This window comes from Diplotaxodon limnothrissa, linkage group LG12 (genome assembly GCF_057381915.1).
Source record: "Diplotaxodon limnothrissa isolate DT_005_m linkage group LG12, D_limnothrissa_male_GT1.1, whole genome shotgun sequence".
In the NCBI taxonomy this organism is placed as follows: Eukaryota; Metazoa; Chordata; class Actinopteri; order Cichliformes; family Cichlidae; genus Diplotaxodon; species Diplotaxodon limnothrissa.
In genome coordinates this window covers 39,362,228-39,382,961 of record NC_140607.1, presented here as the reverse complement: position 1 = coordinate 39,382,961, position 20,734 = coordinate 39,362,228, and the positions used below count along the sequence as shown (strand labels likewise).

General features: G+C 45.7%; 1 protein-coding gene across 1 annotated transcript; it reads right to left on the bottom strand.

Annotated features, from left to right (window-relative positions):
• Nucleotides 1-562: 562 nt before the first annotated feature.
• On the bottom strand, nt 563-17,486 carry ercc6l (excision repair cross-complementation group 6-like). The gene is made up of 3 exons (XM_085366946.1): nt 17,431-17,486; nt 13,962-14,006; nt 563-4,232 (listed from the first exon to the last, which is right to left on the bottom strand). The coding sequence occupies exons 1-3, from the start codon at nt 17,484-17,486 to the stop codon at nt 563-565; spliced, it is 3,771 nt and encodes a 1,256-aa protein (XP_085223072.1).
• Between the last annotated feature and the right edge of the window lie 3,248 nt (nt 17,487-20,734).

Genomic DNA, 20,734 nt, shown 5'->3' with positions numbered 1-20,734 from the left:
ATCGGACGATTTAGTTATAATCTGTATATAAAAGATGGATGTAGCTTCCTGTTGTGAATCCTAAACCTGCATGAGGCTCCTGCTCAGCTGATCTGAGGCCCAACTGGATAAAACAGGAAGTTTATTTTGGTGGGTTTAGGGCGGGGAAAACTTTTGAGTAGGCCAAACGCTCTGCAGGAGATTTCTGTTTTCAGAGATGAAGCCGTTCATTACCTTAAAAATAACAGACATGAATTCAAATTAGACAGAAACATGAATTTTAATTTGACAAATTTCAAAGTATTTTACAATAAGTACAGGTTACAGATGAAAATCAGATCAAAGATGAAAACTGACCGTTTCGTGGTGGATGATGACACACACCTGATTCTAGTTACATTACTGAAAGAAGAAGTTCAAACAGGAAGCTTTCTGCAATCAGCTGAGCTGTTCAAACATTAGTCACTCAGCGCGATCTCACGGAGAAGACGAACACGCCAGACACGTTTGAAAGATTTACAGCTTTGGCGTGAAGCGGCGGGCCGGCAGAGCTTGACCTCGCCGCCCCGATCGTCCTTTTCTGTTAGGATCTCCTCGCCACCTGACTCAGCTGCCGGTACAGCTGGATGGTCATGAGCTGGATCTCCGGATCTCCGGGTTTGATGTCGATGGCTCTGAGGAAGAAGTCCAGGGCCTCGTCCAGCTCAGCTTTGCTGTAGCACTCCCGCCCTCGCTGCACCAGCGAGTCGTAGCTCTCGTCCTCGACCTCCTTTACACCTGTCTCGGCGGTGCACTGATCCATCGCCTCGTTTGATACCAACTCAGGCTCGGTGGACGTTTCCTCCAGGAGGCTCCCTTCTCCATATTCCTCAGTGTCTCCTGACTCAAAGTCTCCTTCCTCCTCAAATTCCTCCTCCATCTCCTCTTCTACAAACTCCTCCTCTGAGTTTACAGTCTCTCCACTGGGTTCCTCCTCCTCAACCTCATCATGAGCCAAACCAATCATGTCCTCTTCGGCCTCATCTGAATGGACATCCGAAGCATCACCATCATCTTCATGGCTGTCCTGGTTGTCCATGTCCTCAATGATGGAATGGAGGAAGGAGCGGTGAGAAGCCACGGACGTGTTTCCACCAATGCTCTTTCGAGTACGGAGCAGCGTGGTGCCAGTGCACGCTGACTTTGGCGTCGATGCTCCGGAAACCTGGAAGGAGTTCTCAAGCTGCCCATCATCCTCCTCCTGCGTCTCCTCTTCACTGTCATAAATCACAGCAGCCTTTTTCTTCCTGATACCCACGACTGAGTCATGTGACTCATTGAGGCTGACGGCGCGGCCGTTGCTCGCGCTGTAACTTGATGCTTCTTTCTGCTGCCACTCACAAAGAGATTTACCCACGTCGAAACTTCCCTCCAGCTGCAGCTGAGACAGCAGCTCCTCCTCCTCCTCTTCCTGCAGCTCCTCCTCCTCTTCCTGCAGCTCCGCCTCATCGTGATCGGCGCCACTGTCCTCCAGCTGTAGGTTGAAGTTGCCATTCAAAGACTCGAGCTCGCTGCCGATTCTGGATGATGTGTCGGCTCCGAGGCTCAAACTGGAGACGCGCAGCGCGGAAAGTCTTCTGTTCTCTGGAGGAGTGATGTGAGGAGACCCCAGCTCCATCTCGGAGTCATCGTACTTCAGGGTCAAATGTCCCATCATCTTCTGCTCATCTTCATCGGCTGCTGTAACATACAGACTCGCGGCCGCAGATTCATTGAGTCCTTCTCTGACTGAGGTGTCAGCTACGTCACCAGCCTCCATCAGCACCACAGACACCTCGATCGGATCTGCCGCCTCCAACAAGCTCCTTTCCAGCTTCACTGACGGGTGTTTCGGAGAATCCAGGTTCTGCTCAGCGAGGCTATGGTGGCTGACCTCTGCTGTGCTCTCCTCTGCAGTCAGATCAATCACTCCCTTGCTGAGATTCTCCAGAGTGGCCTCCTTCCCAGAAGCAGTCTGTTCCAAATCCACCACAGCTGGAGACCAGGCCAGGCTCGTGTCCTGCTTCGGATATGAAGGATGTGGTTTCTTCTCATGGGACCGCTCCCGGCTGTTGTTGTCTGCTGGGTATCGGAGCCATGCCGGCTCCGTGCTGGACACCATGCTCTCTGCCAGCTGCATCTGCAGCTCAGACTCCGCCTTCATGAGCTCCTGAGCCTTCTGGACCCGCCCTTCGATGTAATGATGCTCCTCTTGGTTCTCGAGGGCCTCGTCGTGGTTGATGTCAAGTGTAAACATGAGGTCATGGTCAGAAATCCCAAACATCTCCATGGTGTGGAGGTGTGTGATATGTTTGTCGAGCTCAGGGTCGGTGCGCCGGTGCCTGGCGTGCAGCGCCTGAAGCTGGAGCTGTGTAGAGGAGGACCGCGTGTCCTCCAAGGTGAAGAGCTCCTTCAACTCCTGTTTGCTGAAGTACCGAAACGGGTTCTTTTTGTCCCCGGTATTCTGCCTAATAAGAGAGTCTTTGAAAACCTGCCGGCGGTAAATCTTCTCCTCCACAGTGCCGCAGGTGATCAGCCTGTAGATGACGACGTTTTCAGTCTGGCCTATGCGGTACGCCCTGTCAACGGCCTGGGCGTCTGTCGCAGGGTTCCAGCTGGGGTCGTAGATGACCACCCTGTCGGCTGCTGTTAAGGTGATGCCGACTCCACCGACCTGGGTGGTGAGGAGGAAGACGGAGTACCGTTTGTCAGTCTGGAACAGAGAGATGAGCCTCTCTCGCTCTGCGATCTGAGTGATGGTTCCATCTAGCCGCAGCACTTTGAAGCCTCTGTTGCCCAGGATGCGCTCGATGATGTCGAGCACCTTCCTGTAATGGGCAAAGACGAGGGTGCGGTGGCCTTCCTGCCTGAGCCGATCTAGGAGAGAGAAAAGAAAGACCATCTTCCCAGACTCTGAGATCAAGGTGTGATCAGGAACGCTGATGATGCTGTGATCGTTGGCCTCTGTGGTCTCCTGGCAGTCAGCTGCACTCTCCTCCAAGCCTAACTTGGCTATGGCGGCAGCAGAGAGGAGCCTCGGGTGGTCGCACAGCTTTTTCAGAATGTTTAACTCAGCTAGAGGCGATCGGGTGGTCAGCAGGAGCTCTCTGATGTGGTCCAGCGATATGAACTGCCTGTAGATGTCCTCCTGAACGGCACTCAGGTAAGTCCAGACAATCAGGTCGTTTTTTCTCGTCAATTTGGGCATCACCGCTCCAGAGTCTGCTTCAAGGTTTGGAACATGGTCTTCCATGTCCTCCAAGTGTTCCTTGTTACGTGTGCTGTTTGTTTTGTTTTTCTGTACTTCGGACTTGGTCCTGCGCAGGAAATACGGTTTTATTATTGCCATCAGGTTCTCTGACATCCGGGATCCCAGCGCCTTTTCTCCTGGAGTGGCGTCCTTCTCCCGGGCCCGGGTGATGGGGTTCTCGTACTCCGCTTTGAATGTTTTCGCCATGCCGAGGAGGGTGCCCTGACAGGCAAAGTCGAAGAGAGCCCACATTTCTCTCAGGTTGTTCTGGACCGGAGTTCCTGTGAGTAGAACTCGGTTCTTGGACGGTATGGCGTAGGCACTTTTGGCGGTTTTGGTGGTTGTGCTTTTTATCTTGTGAGCCTCGTCCAGGATCATATAGTCCCATGTGAACTCTTTGCCATTGTAGGTGGACAGCTGCTGCCAGTTGTTTAAGAGCATCGTGTAGGTGGTGATGATGACGCCGCCCCTCCTCTGAACTTTCTCCAGATTCCTGGTCCTCTCTCCTTTGCTGATGCCATGAAACTCCTTCACCCTCATGCCCGGAGTCCATTTGGAGAACTCCTTGGTCCAGTTTGTGATGAGGGAAGTCGGCATGATCAGGAGTGTGTGTTTAGCCAGCTCATTGTCGTACATGCCAGAGAGGAATGATATCACCTGGATGGTTTTGCCCAGTCCCATGTCATCAGCTAAAATCCCGCCTTTCCGGCCATCTCTGTAGAGACTGTACAAGAAGGCCACTCCATCCCTCTGGTAGTCGTACAGCTTGTCATACAGCTCTTTAAAAAGCATTAAACCGCTGCTGTTAACATTAACAAACTCGTCATCATCTTCCTCCAAGTCATTCTCAGCGATGAGCTCTTCGATTTTTTTGATCCGGCTTTCCAGTTTGTGACTGTGGTGAATGTTGTAAGCCAGTCTGAAGAACTCCAGCGCTTTGTGCAGGTCTCCCTGTCGGGCAGCGTCTTTGCCATCTTGAATGAACCTGAACGAAAGCAAAGCAAACGTCATTAGTAAGTAATGCTAGAGCTGGGCGATAGAACGATAACGATATGTATTGTGAAATAACCTTTTCTCGATAGAAAAATTAAACTATTGTGATAGACCTCACCGCTCTTGTCCTCTTAAAAAAAAAAGAAGAAAAAAAAAAGAAGAACAGCCAATCCAAATTAAGTAGCGCAGAGCCGAACCAATCACAGCCGCAGCGTCACGTCACGTGACTTGTTGCGTACAGCACAAGTGCCAAGCTGCACATGTGTATTTGTTTGGGAAGCAGCCAGCCGCCGTGCCGCCGGGTAACGGAGGAAATGAGTGTGCCGAGAGCGCGACCGAAGGTTACCGAGGAGAAAACAGACGATGGTTCCAACGCCGGAGAGATTGTCGAACGGAAGAGCCACAGAAGCTCCGTAGTGTGAAGGTATTTCTGCTATTTCAAGTCTGACAAAAACAGAGTAGCGTTCACTGTCATACACAGAAAGGATCCACGATTTACTGGCTGAATCAAAATAAATGTAAACAAAAATCTGAAGTACGGTTTCTTCATGAGGAACAAATAACCATCAACTCAAATACTTGGTTCTCATTGAACAGAAATGTCTATGAACTTGTAAGAACTGTGTAGGACATGAATCAGTCTGTGTCAGATCCTCAATCTGACATTTCCACTGAAGTCACGGGTAAGAGGCAAGTGGAACCAAGATCGAGGCCGTTTGCTTTGTGAAGTTTGCAAAGACTGCTACATTTGGCCAAAGGTAGTTCACTCTTTGCAACATAGTAGCTGCTCTAAACAGATTTCTCAGGTTTATTTTTAGTATGCTTTTTTGCAATTGGTGTTTGTTCTGGGAAAGATATTGCAGACTGAGCAATAATGCATTTCTTGCATTTCTCATGGGTTCTGATGGGGTCTTTCTTAAAATGACTGGTCCCAGTAACAAAGGCGCTTGTCGACTCACAACACACCCGGCAGAACATCATGTTATTTAGCTCGTCATATTCCAGCCACAGAAATTCTTTTGTCCATGAAACTGCTGCGCTTTTTTTTTTCTTTTTGCCTCATTGTCTGATTTGTCATAACTTCTCCGTTTTGTGGTAAGCTTTTCTTTGGCTGTCACTTCTTCACCCTGACCTGTCTTATTTGGCTCAGCAGAACTAAAATATATGTTCTGCTGCTTTTACACACGTACTGACATAACGCTCAGCGATCAACCTCTCACATGTTTAAGCTGCGGGAGATTTCACTTGTCACGTTTGAACAGTAAGCTAATGAGTGATAAGACGATGTCAGAGGAATTGGTGCACAATTAATCGTCACTGACCAATCAGTGTCACATATTGACAGTGGCTCACCGATGCCAGTGACATAATTACTCAGCTACATTGGCGAAAGAATGCAAAAGCATAGAATGCGGAAGCAAATCCCAATTTCTGAAAAGACACTACGGTAAATAGGCTAAACTTATATCGAGGTCTACAGAGCTACCGGTTCAGCAGCTCACCGGTTCAAGCTAGGCTAATAAACTATGGAGCTTCTTCTACAACTGCTATACACCCATTTCAAAGGCGTACACGTGCAACTACATTCACTCAGAAGTTATAAAATTTAAAGCACATTCATATTTTTCCTTCCTATGACAGCCCGACGGGCAGGGCTGAGTTAGATTTTGGTAGCCCGACTGGAAAAATCGCTAGCCCCGGGACGTCGGGCTAGCGATTTTGCGAGCCCTGCGATCAGCTGATCATTGATCAGTTTCATGATTGAAGTAGCAGCAGGAGAGAGAGAGGTTGTTAAGCTTAACGCTGGAATGCTTTACAAACATTCAGAGATGAACTTACACACTTGCTTTACTTTCTGGAATCACTTCCTCGGAGATGAAATGTTGGGTTGTTAGCGAGGCTACAAACGCTCAACCAGACCACTGTGGAGCAGGGAAATTATTTTACTGCTATTGTTAAATAATAAATATAATCTGCAGCATGGATATTGCATTCAGGGGTTGAACAGTGTGTGTCTTTCAGAAAGGCTAAAAGTCACAGGCTGACAGGAAACAGGCTTGCAGAGAGTTTGCAGAAATGAAAGTTATTTTGAGCAGCAGGCTAAGACGAGGCTTTAACAATGTAACAGATAGCTTTAAGATGGCCTTAAGATGTTTATGATGATGTTGACCTTGTATTTCAGGTGCAGTTATGACTATTTTATACACAATGCATATCTGTGCTTATTAAAGAGTTGGAGCTCGGTCAATTAATTGGGGGTTGGAAGCTTTGTTCGGCGCGATGTCCGGACAATCTATTGTGCAAGTGACTTGGAGCTATAGAAGGTTAAAACTGCGTACATGCTTACAAAACACTTATATCAGGTCATTTTATATTAAGGTTTTAGTAGAGGTTCTTGGTTAAAACATTTATTTAGTAGAAGACATACACATAGTCTCAGTGAGCCTCTGGTCTAGTGAAAGGTCAGAAGTGCAACAGGTGAATTGAGAAAGAGCATTTGAGGACGAGACACAGACAGTTAGTAGGTGAAGAGGTGACACAGAGAGCATGTGAGGTCGTGACACACACACATGAGTTAGATTTATTTAGAGGAGAGAGAGATTAGTCATGTCTGGATTGTAACGGTGAAAGTGTCTCGGTAAAAGAGGAACCGTCCTTGTCTTCTCGGCAAGAAAGAGGAACTGAAAGGTTGACCGGAGGAATCGGCCATGAAAATAGAAGATGATGTTCTGTGTTAAAAGTCATGGTTGTTTTGATATTGACGTATGTGTATATATCCTGTCTGTGACGCATGAAGGGGCGTCAGTAAATCAAGCCCTGATGGTATAAAATATCTGTTCATGCTTTGATTAAGTCGGAGATCACTTGCTGTCTGCGTACAGAGTGTTCTTCCCACACGTGTGTAGTCATTAAAATCATTGTTTGACCAAGATCTTCTGGACCTGCTTGTTTGTACGCTCCTTCCTCAATTTTGAACCTTAACACCACCGACAGGTCTCGCGTCACAGCTGCTCTATCACATGATGCACACTGCTCTGACGTGCTACGGTTATGAGCCGAGTTTTGTGTCGCACGTTTTGTGAGGCGCTTTTTTGATATTTAACGGATCGGATTACATTTTTTATTTCTCTCCGATATCCGATCCAGTAATTTAGGTCAGTATCGGAGCGATACCCATACGTAATATCGGATCGGTCCATGTCTAACCCAAACGTCGTGTATATAGTGTACATAATGTCCTCGTGTTGTTTTCCTTCTTTCTTGTATTTTGGTTTCTTTACTTTCACACCTTTGTGGTCTTGCTGCATAATTTCATTGTGCAAGAAACTGTACAACAGCAAAAACAGTTCTGAGATGCAAAAGTAGTACAAGAATAATTTCATGTTAATCATCATTAATGTAAAGAAAATAATCATCTAACATTAAAATCTGACTAACTGCTCAGGCCTGGTTGAGATAACACCACACCTTTGAGCAGCTGTCCCAGTAACCCAGGCTGGTTATGGTTAACGGTTACTGACACTGGAAGCTTCCCGTGTTTGCTACATAAAAACCTTTAAAAGGCTCCCCCCCCCCAAAATAAGCATTTCATGCACCCGCCCATGGAGCCACAGGGTCACCTACGTCCTGAGGTTAGAAAGTGAGTTTGTGGAAATCACCTTTAACCGCCCTCTGCTCGCCAACACTGAGATCACTGCGGCTCACAGTCACGACTGCCAGGAACCTCTGCTCAGTCCTGACTGCACTTACAGTCAGCGCCCATGACTAACAGTTATAGAGTGCTGGGTTCATCATGATCAACGGGAAGCCTGACACCTGCTGGTGAAAGGCCGCAACTACAAGAGACAGCACTAAACCAGAAACTGCAGCTCCTCTGAAACCAGAGCAGAAAGACTGGAGAGGAGCTACAGAAAAGCACAGCTACAGTCTTTAAAAGGTTTCTCATGTCTGATTCTTAGATAAAGATATTTCAGTGCTGTTGGAACACAGAACCAAAACAAACAAAGATGCGACTAGGGCTGGGGCCTAACATTTTCTTATAATGTTAGGCCATTATAAGAAAATTAAATATCGCAATAGAATATGGGTAAAACGCACATGCACAGTGCCTTTGTTTACATACGCACATGGCGGCGACGGAGAACGAGAATGGCGAAAGCGGATCAATGAATGAAACTGATGAACCAGAACTGGTTTGTAAAAATGCTGCAGCTTCACTGGTGTGGAACTGGTTTGGCTTTCGTCCGTCAGACACACAACAAAGCACAGTTTTTGGTAGAGCATGCTAGCGGGCCGTCGTTATTACCAAACCGATTTTATGTGCACGGCGCTCAAAAATCTGTCAAATGTTTCAGTACGACTTTGTTGAGCTACGAAGCCGCACCACTTGATGGATTTTCCGAGCGTTACGGCTGTCGTAGGCGGAGCCTCGCGGAGTGATACGCACTGTGCTTCAACATAATATTACCGTATTGTGTGTGTATAACCTGATTGGTGCGACGGCACGGGAGCTTCGTCTACACGCCAGAAACAGAACAGTCTTAAAAAGAAAAAACTGATCTCAGATCAGCCACACGCTGTAATAATAATTTAAATCAAGTAAAATGTGTTTTTAACTAACGTCTAAATTGTGATATTAGCACAGAATCAAATATTTAATGGATGAATTAATGCACCTTAAAATGCTTCAGTAAACTGCGACGTGTGGAAAACAGATCCAGGACATTTATGATCCCATCCCCACTCAAACACTGACGTCCTCTCAGCCTCTGTGCTTGTGACAAACAGGCTTCTAATGTCAGTGACTCATGAAGATCTGAGCTAGGGCTGCCACAAACGATTATTTTATTAGTCGTAGAGCTGGGCGATATAAGATTTTTTCATATCACGATATCAGCCAAATAACTATATTTGTAAGATTTAAATGTGCCGTTGCTCACAAGTAAAATGTGAAATAATCAGCAGCTTGTTTTGATTTAAATATTTATTTCCCATAATAAGTTCAACAGGGCAGATGTACTTAAGGAACATCAGACTTTTTCAGATAAATAAAGGCAAATATTGCAAACTACACAAAAGGCAGCCGCTAAAGCGTTTAAGTTTCAAAATAGAACAAACAAAACAGACTAAACTGTCAATTCCACTTAGAAACAAAATATTACTTCTAAAAATAAATCTTAGTTTGTTTTACAGAAGATCAGACAAAACAGACAAATCCCGCCCTCCGTTTGGCAAATCTGATCACGCCGCCATCTTCCTCATGCCAAAATACAAACAAAGGCTGAAACAGGAAGTTCCGGTTCAGAGGAAGGTCGCGCGCTGGACGGATCAATCGGTGGCCGCGTTACAGGACGCACTCGATGACGCAGACTGGGGCATGTTCAGAAACAGCTCCGACGATGACGTCAACGTGTTTACGGAAGCGGTTGTGGGATTCATCGGGAAACTAGCGGATGATACCGTGGAGACAAAGACTATCACAACGTTTCCCAACCAGAAGCCGTGGGTGGATAAAACCATCCGCGACGCTCTGAGATCCCGCACCGCTGCCTACAACACGGGACTCATGACGGGGGACATGGACCCGTACAAAGCCGCGTCATATAACGTGCGGAGGGCGGTGAAAGAGGCGAAGCAGCGCTACGGGAGGAAACTAGAGTCACAACTCCAACAGAGTGACTCTAGGAGCCTGTGGCGGGGACTAAGGACAATAACGGACTATAAAGCACCAACAACCGGTATGACGAACGCTGAACACTTTCTATGCTCGCTTCGAGGCTGCAGCTAAGGTCTCCAACAATGCTAGTGCTAGCGGCGCTAACGGCTGCAGACAGGAAGATACTGCCAGCACCGGAAACGTGCTCGTCATCTCCGAGCATGAAGTAAGGAGAGCCTTCAAGAGAGTGAACACCAGGAAAGCAGCAGGACCAGACGGCATCCCAGGTCGTATCCTAAGAGACTGCGCATACCAGCTAGCTCCTGTGTTCACTGAGATATTCAACATCTCTTTATCTCAGTCGGTGATCCCCACATGCTTCAAAGAGTCCATCATTGTTCCTGTCCCGAAGAAACCCCACCCTGCTTCTCTCAATGACTATCGCCCTGTAGCCCTCACCTCAGTAGTGATGAAGTGCTTTGAACGCCTGGTCAGAGACTTCATCATTTCTTCACTACCAGACACACTGGACCCACTACAGTTCGCTTACCGTCCAAATCGTTCCACAGACGATGCCATCTCTCATCTCCTCCACACATCACTCACTCACTTGGACACTAGAAGGGGGAATTATGTTAAAATGCTCTTCATAGACTACAGCTCTGCATTTAACACCATAATTCCCTCCACACTCACCACCAAGCTGGAGCATCTGGGACTCAGCTCATCTATGTGTCAGTGGATCTCCAACTTCCTAACTGGCAGACCACAGGCAGTAAGGATGGGCGGACATGTCTCAGCCTCCACCACTCTCAGCACTGGAGCCCCCCAGGGGTGTGTTCTGAGCCCCCTGCTGTACTCTTTGTACACATATGACTGTGTGGCCACTACCAGCTCCACCACCATCATCAAGTTTGCTGACGACACCGTCGTGGTGGGCCTGATCTCTGACAACAACGAGACGGCCTACCTGAAGGAGATTAGGAATCTGGAGAACTGGTGCCAGAGGAACAACCTCCTTCTAAACGTCAGTAAGACAAAGGAGCTGATAGTGGACTTCAGCACTAAGCAGGAGAGGAACTACCAGACCCCCGTCATCAACGAGTGCCCAGTGGAGAGAGTGGACAGCTTCAAATACCTCGGAGTTCACATCACGCAGGACCTGTCATGGTCCTGTCACATCAACACCGTGGTGAAAAAGGCCCGACAGCGTCTCTACCACCTCAGACGCTTGAGAGACTTCCAACTGCCCTCCAAGGTGCTCAGGAACTTTTACTCGTGCACCATAGAGAGCATCCTGGCGGGAAACATCTTAACCTGGTTCGGGAACAGCACCATGCAGGACAGACGAGCTCTACAGAGGGTTGTGCGGTCAGCTGAGCGCACCATCCGCTCCGAGCTCCCTGACCTGCACTCAATCTACAGCAGGCGGTGCTGGACCAAGGCCAGGAAGATGGTGAAGGACCTCAGCCATCCCAACAACAGACTGTTCTCTCTGTTGAGGTCAGGAAAGCGATTCCGCTCCCTGAAGACCAACACAGAGAGACTGAGGAGGAGCTTCTTCCCGCAGGCGATACGGTCTCTCAATCACACCACCACACAGTACTGACCCACACATATGGTTCTTACACACACACTGGACTTTCTGGACTTTGGTTTTGCACAACACTGGTCACTATATTCTTCATTTCCAGTTAATAGTTGTACAGCTGCTGTTATTGTGTATATATTTATTTATATTTAGATTTCTTCATACATTCTTATATAGTTCTATATTGTGTATTTTGTTGTACAGTTATTTTATTTTCAACTTTAATTTATATATTTTATCTTATTCTTTCCCAGTTAAATTTACCCTTCATTCTAATTTGTGTTGTACAGTTATTTCATTTTTAACCTTAATTTATATTTTATTCCTTCCTAGTTAAATTTACCCTTTTTAATTTTTCATATTTATTTCCTATCTTATTCATAGCCTTTTCCTTTTTTGTTTTCTTTAGGTCACGAGCAGTTGTCCAAGCATTTCACTACATATCGTACTGTGTATGACTGTGTACGTGACAAATAAAATTTGAATTTGAATTTGAACTGACTAACTTTTGTCAACATCAAATAAACTGAGAACTAAAAGGAAATTCTCGACCTCTCCTTGTTGTATAGCTGAGCTTTTCAAACAGCTGTAACAGTTACTAGTCTGACAAAAGCCGAATGACGAATCAGCGCTTCCAGTCAGAGACTGAGCTGCACCGCTTTATTGTATTTCCAGACTTGCTTTCGGCACATTTACAGTGCAGCTGCTCTGTTTTTGTCAGACTTGAAATAGCAGAAATACCTTCACACTACGGAGCTTCTGTGGCTCTTCCGTTCGACAATCTCTCCGGCGTTGGAACCATCGTCTGTTTTCTCCTCGGTAACCTTCGGTCGCGCTCTCGGCACACTCATTTCCTCCGTTACCCGGCGGCACGGCGGCTGGCTGCTTCCCAAACAAATACACATGTGCGGCTTGGCACTTGTGCTGTACGCAACAAGTCACGTGACGTGACACTGCGGCTGTGATTGGTTCGGCTCTGCGCTACTTAATTTGGATTGGCTGGTTGTTTTTTTTTTCTTTTTTTTTTAAGAGGACAAGAGCGGTGAGTTCTATCGCAATAGTTTAATTTTTCTATCGAGAAAAAGTTATTTCACAATACATATCGTTATCGTTCTATCGCCCAGCTCTAATTAGTCGACTAATCAGATCATCATCCATTGGAGTAAAACGTACAGCTTATTGCACCAGCAGCATCTGCTCTTATATAACTATCATTAGCTTACAGCTTTAAGTGTTTAAGGTGCTAACTAAAAATAAAGACAAGATGATAGTTTATTAAATTTGAATGAATTCTGCAGATTGTCTCGGTGAAGTTTAATAAACTCCTTGCTATCTAAAATATAACAGGACACCGGAGTAAATTCTCGAGCGTCTCACACTTCTGATGATCAGCTGTCTGCTTGACGTTTATTCAGCTGTGTAAAAACTATAACTTTAATCTCAGACAAACCGATTTACTCAGGAACAAATAAAATACTGAAAAAAGCCAAACAATAACATGTTTAAGTTATCTAAGTGACTCATATATCATGTTTAACCTGAGTAGCGAAAGTCCGCGGTGATCTGAAAATGTGCCGGGAGTTGTGCCGTTCTCGGCGGCTTCAGTGACCCTTGAGCTTTCGGCTCGCTATGGAGCTGATGGGTAGCAGACGTCTCTGAAAACGTCGAAGCACTTTTGCAAATATGCGATATCTTGATAAACCGAGCAGATATTTGATGTTTGCACAGCTACATTCTCGCCTGAAAATATGTTAAAAGTTTATTTTGTGACCCAGAAAGATTAATAAGAGTAACATTAAAACTTAGTAGCGGCCGCCATTGTTGGAAACTGGAGTTTGGCTGGGCCGCGCTATGAATTCTGGGATATGGTGGGCCACGAAGGACACACCCGACCCATCCTTCAAATTCGGGGAAAAGGAGGACGCATTTGTCGGCCATATTCGGAGGAGTCGACGAATTTGGACAGCCTTCGGCGCGTCGCTGTGACGTAATCGGTCTACAAATGCGGCCTCAGGAGGACGCAGCCCATGAATTTGGACACGACCTAGGTCACAGCTACGATTGCTTCTTCTTCTGGGTTTAACGGCAGCTGGCATCCTTGTCGATGCAGTGCTGCCATCTTCTGTTTCAGTCCGTTATTACACTCTTAAATCTTACTACTTATTCCTGCGTCTTTCAGGATCTTACAAAGCTTCAAACAAAGCATCGACTATTAAATTAGTCGGCGACAATTTTGATAGTCGTCTAATCGTAGCAGCCCTAATCTGATCATCACACATTAATAGTAAAAGAACGCGGCTTCGGTCTACTTCAGGGTTTCGCAGAGCAGCGACTCACCTGAACAGTTACTGATCCCAGACTCAGGACAAAGAAAATCCTGCCTCCACTTACAGTGGATGTGACGGGTCATTGCATTAGATTAGTGGTGTGTGTGTGTGTGTGTGTGTGTGTGTGTGTGTGTGTGTGTGGGGTACCTGTGGTAAGTTTCCATTTCGTCTTCTGTGTTGATGGACAAAGACCTGCAGAGAAAGTCTGAGTGAAAATCAAACAAACTGATAAATAAGCACCACAAACAATGAAGCTTCTCATTCAGCTTCACTGTTCTGGAGTTTTTTGCCTGAGTGTAACACCACCTCCCATTACAGGTACCAAGTGTCAGACCGAAATCATGCAGCAGTTCAGAGATCACACACCCACATATTTCGCCTGAGAGTCCACTCGGAGAGCCACAGGACCTGATATTCACCCTCACCTGAAGAACACCTGAAGCCTTCGCTCCAGGAATAAGAAACACATCCATAAATCTGCTTAAATAGTTTAGTCTGTTTCTGTCTTGGAGCAACTGTGACCCACATCGTTTCCTTAGGGATTAATAAAGTGTTCTGATTCCGGTTTCAGTCCTGTGTTCACACCTGCGGGCTTTTACCTGCAGGTGTGAACAGCCAGTGGTCCAGATCTACTGGCGTTTAGATCAACTGGCGTTGGTCGAACAGATGTGTGGCAGTCTTGCGTTTCAGGAGCTGCTACCGACAAACCAGCAAAAAAAAAAAAAAAACGCCAAATGTGTCACCTGTGACACGTGTGAGGTTGTCTCAAACACACTCCGTCAGTCTTGATGCTGTTGAACAACAAAATGTTTAAAAATGTGGCGAGTTTACCTGGTGATATCCTCATGCGCGACGCGATCGCGAAAACAGCAAACAGTTAACACCACGCCGATGTTGTTCACAGGACAGCAAGAGTAAACGATCGGGAGACTCTTGTCGTCGTCATCGTTCCCCTCGTTTACTTTGTGCACTAACATGGACTCGAGTCAACCAGCGCCACCTCTGGCCACGTGCCACAGCCTACAGCCAGATCAACCTGTGACACACATCTGCACCACGTTTGAATTCGTGTCATGCACATTTGTACCTTTCAATTGTGTCTGTTTGTGCGTCATGCAAATAAACCTTTGAAGAATGAAATGATATCATATATTCCTTATTGGCCTACATTTGTACAAAATTCCAAATTATATACACAAAGTCATAGACATCACCACTCCAATTGGTCATCATGATTTTGATATTCTCTTTTTCCATAACAATGAAATACACCTTGGACAAATATGACACAATATTTCATTAGTGTTGTCACATCACATCCTGTAAGCATCGTCTGTCTGTGTCTTTTACCTGGAAATGAATATTTCCAGCCAATATAGGCAATTCATCAACATGGCTGGAGTTATATACAGTCTGTATAAGTGTGGTTAATCTAATGAAGATTTGTAAGGAGACGGCAGTTACTGTGAATTCACAGCAGTTACACAGTGATTAGTAATAAACAGCCAGTGAGAGTGAGTGGATTTAAGAAAGTCAGTGACTCAGGTGTGTCGCTTGGTTTGTCATCTGTTTGTGAGACTGGAGGAGACGTAGAAATCTTTTGTTTTAAATCTTAGTTAGGAAGATTCCTGTTTGAAAACAAGCACCTTTTGTGAGAAATGCAAGAAGCACATCTGCAGAAAGCACACCGTTACATTCTGTCCATCATGTGGACAAAATAGAAAATGTTGAGCATTGAAAAACTGAGAACGTTGGGCAAGTTCAAAATACGTGTTTGTAAGAACGAAAAACCAAACTGTTCCTAAAATAGTTATGGAAAGTCTAACTGTTGTATGTCTGTGTTCTACATGTTTATCTGATGGGAAAAAAAGTTGCTATTGTTTTATTGCAGTTTTTGGATAATTCTGAGTGGATTTACACAGTACGGGTCTAAATGACCCGCAACAAAATCAATGTCACTTTTTTGTTTTTCAACATAATACAAGGGTTCATTTCCAAAACTTGCTTATGATCTTCAATTTGTAGCAGATCCACTATCACACAGCAGCTGGAGCAGTTTCAAATGGAGGTCAGTCCACTGCTACCACAGCCCACTACTAGATTAACTTGTGACACATCTGCAGCTGCTGCTATGATCACATTGAGTAGAGGCTGAGTGGCTGCACTTACCCCTGGTACATCCAAATCTACCCACAAACATGTTGACAGATGCAATGCCAGCAATGTGGATTGTCAACACTGAAAACAATCAGTAAGCAAAGACAACAGGGATCATTTGTTTCTGTTTATTTAGCACCCACAACATTTGTAGTCGCCTTCTGCACAGGGGAAGTCCACACACACTGTGTGGTACCACTTTCCACAGAAGGTGCATTCAGTCTGCAAGATTGAATGAGATTGTCAGGGTCATTGTCTGACTGTTTATTACTAATCACTGTGTAACTGCTGTACATTCACAGTAACTGCCATCTCCTTACACATCCATCCATCCATTCGCTTCTGCTTATCCTTTTCAGGGTCGCGGGGGGCGCTGGAGCCTATCCCAGCTGTCATAGGGCGAGAGGCGGGGTACACCCTGGACAGGTCGCCAGTCTGTCGCAAGGCTAACACACAGGGACAGACAACCATTCGCACTCACATTCACTTCCACATTCACAGCTAGTGGCAATTTGGATTATCCAATTAACCTATCCCCACAAGCTGCATGTCTTTGGACGGTGGGAGGAAGCCGGAGTACCCGGAGAGAACCCACGCAAACACGGGGAGAACATGCAAACTCCACACAGAAAGACCCCAGCCTGATGGTGGAATTGAACTCAGGACCTTCTTGCTGTGCGGCAACAGTGCTAACCACCGTGCCACCCTCTCCTTACAAATGTTTATTAGATTAACCACACTTATACAGACTGTATATAACAACCAACTCTAACATGTTTGTTCGCAGAGTAAAGACACAGACAGACTATGCTAACGACATGTGATGTTACAACACTGGTGAAATATTAGTGTGGTTTCATTCTTTTCATAGGTTTATTTGCATGACGCACAAACAGACACAATTGAAAGGTACAAACGTGGTGCAGATGTGTGTCACAGGCTGATCTGGCTGTAGGCTGTGGCACTTGGCCAGAGGTGGCGCTGGTTGACTCGACTCCATGTTGGTGCACAAAGTAAACTGCTCGCTGTAGTTGTGAAGCAAAAACGCTGAATTCGGAGAAATAAACCGTGCGAGGGGAACGATAACGACGACAACAGTCTCCCGATCGTTTACTCTTGCTGTCCTGTGAACAACATCGGCGTGGTGTTAACTGTTTGCTGTTTTCGCGATCGCGTCGCGCGTGAGGATATCACCAGGTAAACTCGCCACATTTTTAAACATTTTGTTGTTCAACAGCATCAAGACTGACGGAGTGTGTTTGAGACAACCTCACAAGTGTCACAGGTGACACATTTGGCGTTTTTTTGCTGGTTTGTCGGTAGCAGCTCCTGAAACGCAAGACTGCCACACATCTGTTCGACCAACGCCAGTTAATCTAAACGCCAGTAGATCTGGAACACCGGGACCTCACACGGCACAGCCTGTTAGCCGCTCGCTAACGATTCGAGCTTTACTTACTTCTCCAGCTTCTCCGAAATCTGCCAGACCTCTCCGGTACCGTTGGCCCCGTCCATCCCGCCGTTACAGCTGTACCTCCGCCTACAAACTGCTCGAAGGCGCGACTTTAACGATTATTTGTCCTCAAACTAAACTCCGAACTCTCCGAGGAGCCGCTGCCTGTTTCTATGTTTAAACTCGAGGATCATCCCCCACCGATTTGTCACAGCGAATCAGAGATGACGCTTTGGGGACATGACGACTACGTTATCCAATCGGAGAAGCGGTGTTGAGTGCTATAAGGCGGGACCCCAGTAAACGTTCAGCCAATGAGCAGCCGAGCGGCACGGCGAGCAGGAAAACGTGATGTGTGATACCACTGATTTCCTTTCCGATCCGATACCAAGTAATATCCAGGGTGGTATCGACGATACTGATCCGATACTTTGTACAAAAACTTATTTTATTTATTGTATCTCAAACTATAGCGTCACAATGATTACAGGACATCAGATTTCTTGTTCTTATCACTTAATAATGCAGAGTTCATCATATAGAAATAAAAAACCTCAAGTTTTGCCCTATTTGAACACGTTGCCTGCAGCAGTAAAGGACTCTGTGAGAGACGTCTGTCTCGCCCTAGCAGCACCTGTCCCTGTCCTCCTCTTCAGTTCGCCTCAACATAAGCTCGTCATATTCTGTGATATGATTTACTCTGAGGCAGGGGCGATTTTAGCCCATTTTTGGGGGTTCATTCAAAAATGAATCAAAGCACCCACAAAGATTTCTTACTTTTTTTGACAATATTTGCTGTTTGACTAACACACTACTAAAATATAAAAAGCATACAGTACTTGGTTGAGACGTAAGATTTTAACAACAAAAGTATAGATACCCCCCCCCCCCCCCCCCCCCACACACACACACACACACACACACACAAAAAAGAATGGTTTGTTCCAGCTCTCTTTCTTGCTCCGTTGCTGCCAGAGCGATGGTGGCTGAGACGCAGCAGAGCGGAGGTGTGAGTGCCTGGCTTAAAACAGGACATATTAGCTGCATTTAACCTTCAGTTACTCTTTATATAGTTGGTAGGAGTCAGACCATGTTTCTTTTTAGCTGAAAAACATTACACCAGGTAACCTCAGTGTTGAAAACTTTTCCGTCGATGTTTGCTGCCCTACAATCCGTCCTAGTCTGTAGTAAAACCAGCGACATTTGACTGTCCTGTTGCTCCCATTGAAATGTATACAGCCTATTTAAAATCTAAAACTTAAAATTGTCCGTAGCCTAAAGTTGTTACCACTGTCCTGTTTGAAATGGATACTAACTAGCTGACTGAATGCCCATTAACCTTATAACTCCTGGTGTGTGTGTGTGTGTGTGTGTGTGTGTGTGTGTGTGTGTGTTTGTTTGTGTACACAGAGTGTGTGACGAGGACCCAGGCACAGAGAGACTTGATGAATTTAAGAATCTTATGATTTAATAAAGAAATTTACAGACTTGCACAGAGATGGTAAAATTTCGATCACTGATAACAGAGACGAAGACAACAGATGACAAGGACAGGGAGGACCAGGGGTTTAAACACACCAAGGAGACAGTCATAGAGAACTCGGGACAACTGGAGACATTTAAGGATGCAGGGACCGAAAGAGACACGGAAGAAGTCTCATCGTGATGTGTAAAGTTTATCTTGCTTGGCTGGGCAGCTCTCTGGGTGCTCAGCACCCCCAAAGCTCTGATCCTAGAATCGCCCCTGCTCTGAGGTGTTTGACATGGTTAGTGATGTTGCCACAACCATACATGCCAACCCTCCTGATTTTTCCGAGAGAATACCGAATTTCAGTGCCCCTCCCGAAAATCTCCCGGAGCCTCCATTCTCCCTAATTTCCCCCAATTTTCCACCCAGGCAACAAAATTGAAAAACCATATCGCAGAATTCATAGCGCGGCCCAGCCAATTCCAGTTTCCAACAATGACGGCAGCGACTTAGTTTTAATATTACTCTTATTTCTCTTTCTGGGTCGCAAAAAACTTTTGACATATTTTCAGGTGAGAATGTAGCTGTGCAAACTTCAAATATCTGAGCCGACACATCGTCTTCAAACCCCCGCGGTCTTTCACTACTCGGGTCAAACATGATATATAAGTCACTTTGATAACTTAAACATGTTATTGTTTGGCTTTTTCAGTGTTTTATTTGTTCGAGAGTAAATCGGTTTGGCTGAGATCAAAGTTATTAGATTAGATTAAATTAAATTTCATTTAATTTTATTAATCCCTCGGGAGGGTTCCTCCGGGGTTTTCACACAGCTGAATAAACGTCAAACAGAAAATGATTAAACAGAAAAGTTTACGTCAGCGCCCGGTTATATTTTAGACAGCAAGGAGCAGACGGCAGTTTCACTCCACCGAGGGAGCTCGTGACGTACTACCCGGCTTTCTTTAGACCACGAAGGGCGGGTCCTCAGGTGGAAGCAGCCTCTGAATTTGGACACCCCCGCTGTTTCCGGGCCGGCCAATAATAACGGTGACATGTAACGTATTTTATCCGATAAATAAACCCTGTAAAATGTATTTATTGAGGTTTTCCTGGGAATATCACCAAAATTCGAGCTTTGGAAAACGCCATCCAGTGTCTACCCTCAATTACTGAATAAAAATAATAATTCCCACCACAAACACATGTGCAGGGGACATGGTTGACGCTTCCGGACTGGACAGGTTGAAGTTTAGCTGACGGTGTTTCCCTCCTCTCCGTCCTGAGTGGCGCGATCTGGTTTGATGTTCTCAGGACTTAAAAGCAGTTTTTGTTTATTTTGAGCTTTTTGAGTTTTTGATGTAAAACAGCTAAAAATAAAAATGTCTTAGACTCTTGTAACTGTTAAAGATGAATATTGGCGATATTTAGTTTCGCCAGTAGGTGGCAGTGGCGGCTCAGACAAACAGGTGACCGGCAAAATAATCCCTCACAAAAGTAACGCAGGCCACTTATTGTAATGGCAGCCGTCAGTAAAACAGAACTGTTTTGCTGTGTTTCAGCGCAATAAACCTCCACGTGCACCTGGATGAACCTCGTCTTCCGTCAGTGTGTAACACGTCTTCAAAGTGGGTGACTTCCATCCTTTTTATACAGTCTGTGGTCTGGAAGCAGCCCAGGACATTTTACTCCAACCAGGATTTTAAAATCAGCCCATTCTGCAGAAAGGCTCATAAATAAAGAACCTCGGCAGTAAAAGACGGTCGATGAGTAAACGCTTATTAACCCCGATTCTTTCGTCCCCATGATAGAACAGAGAAAACCGACTCATAGTGTGTTAAA

What these genes read in the sequence shown, in the direction of transcription:
- ercc6l (XM_085366946.1), bottom strand. Translation starts at nt 17,486, where the DNA reads ATGGACGGGGCCAACGGTACCGGAGAGGTCTGGCAGATTTCGGAGAAG. An exon ending in ATTTCGGAGAAGCTGGAGAA is followed by an intron (nt 14,007 to 17,430) that starts GTAAGTAAAGCT and finishes CTTTCTCTGCAG; the next exon opens with GTCTTTGTCCATCAACACAG. An exon ending in GAAATGGAAACTTACCACAG is followed by an intron (nt 4,233 to 13,961) that starts GTACCCCACACA and finishes GCTTTCGTTCAG; the next exon opens with GTTCATTCAAGATGGCAAAG.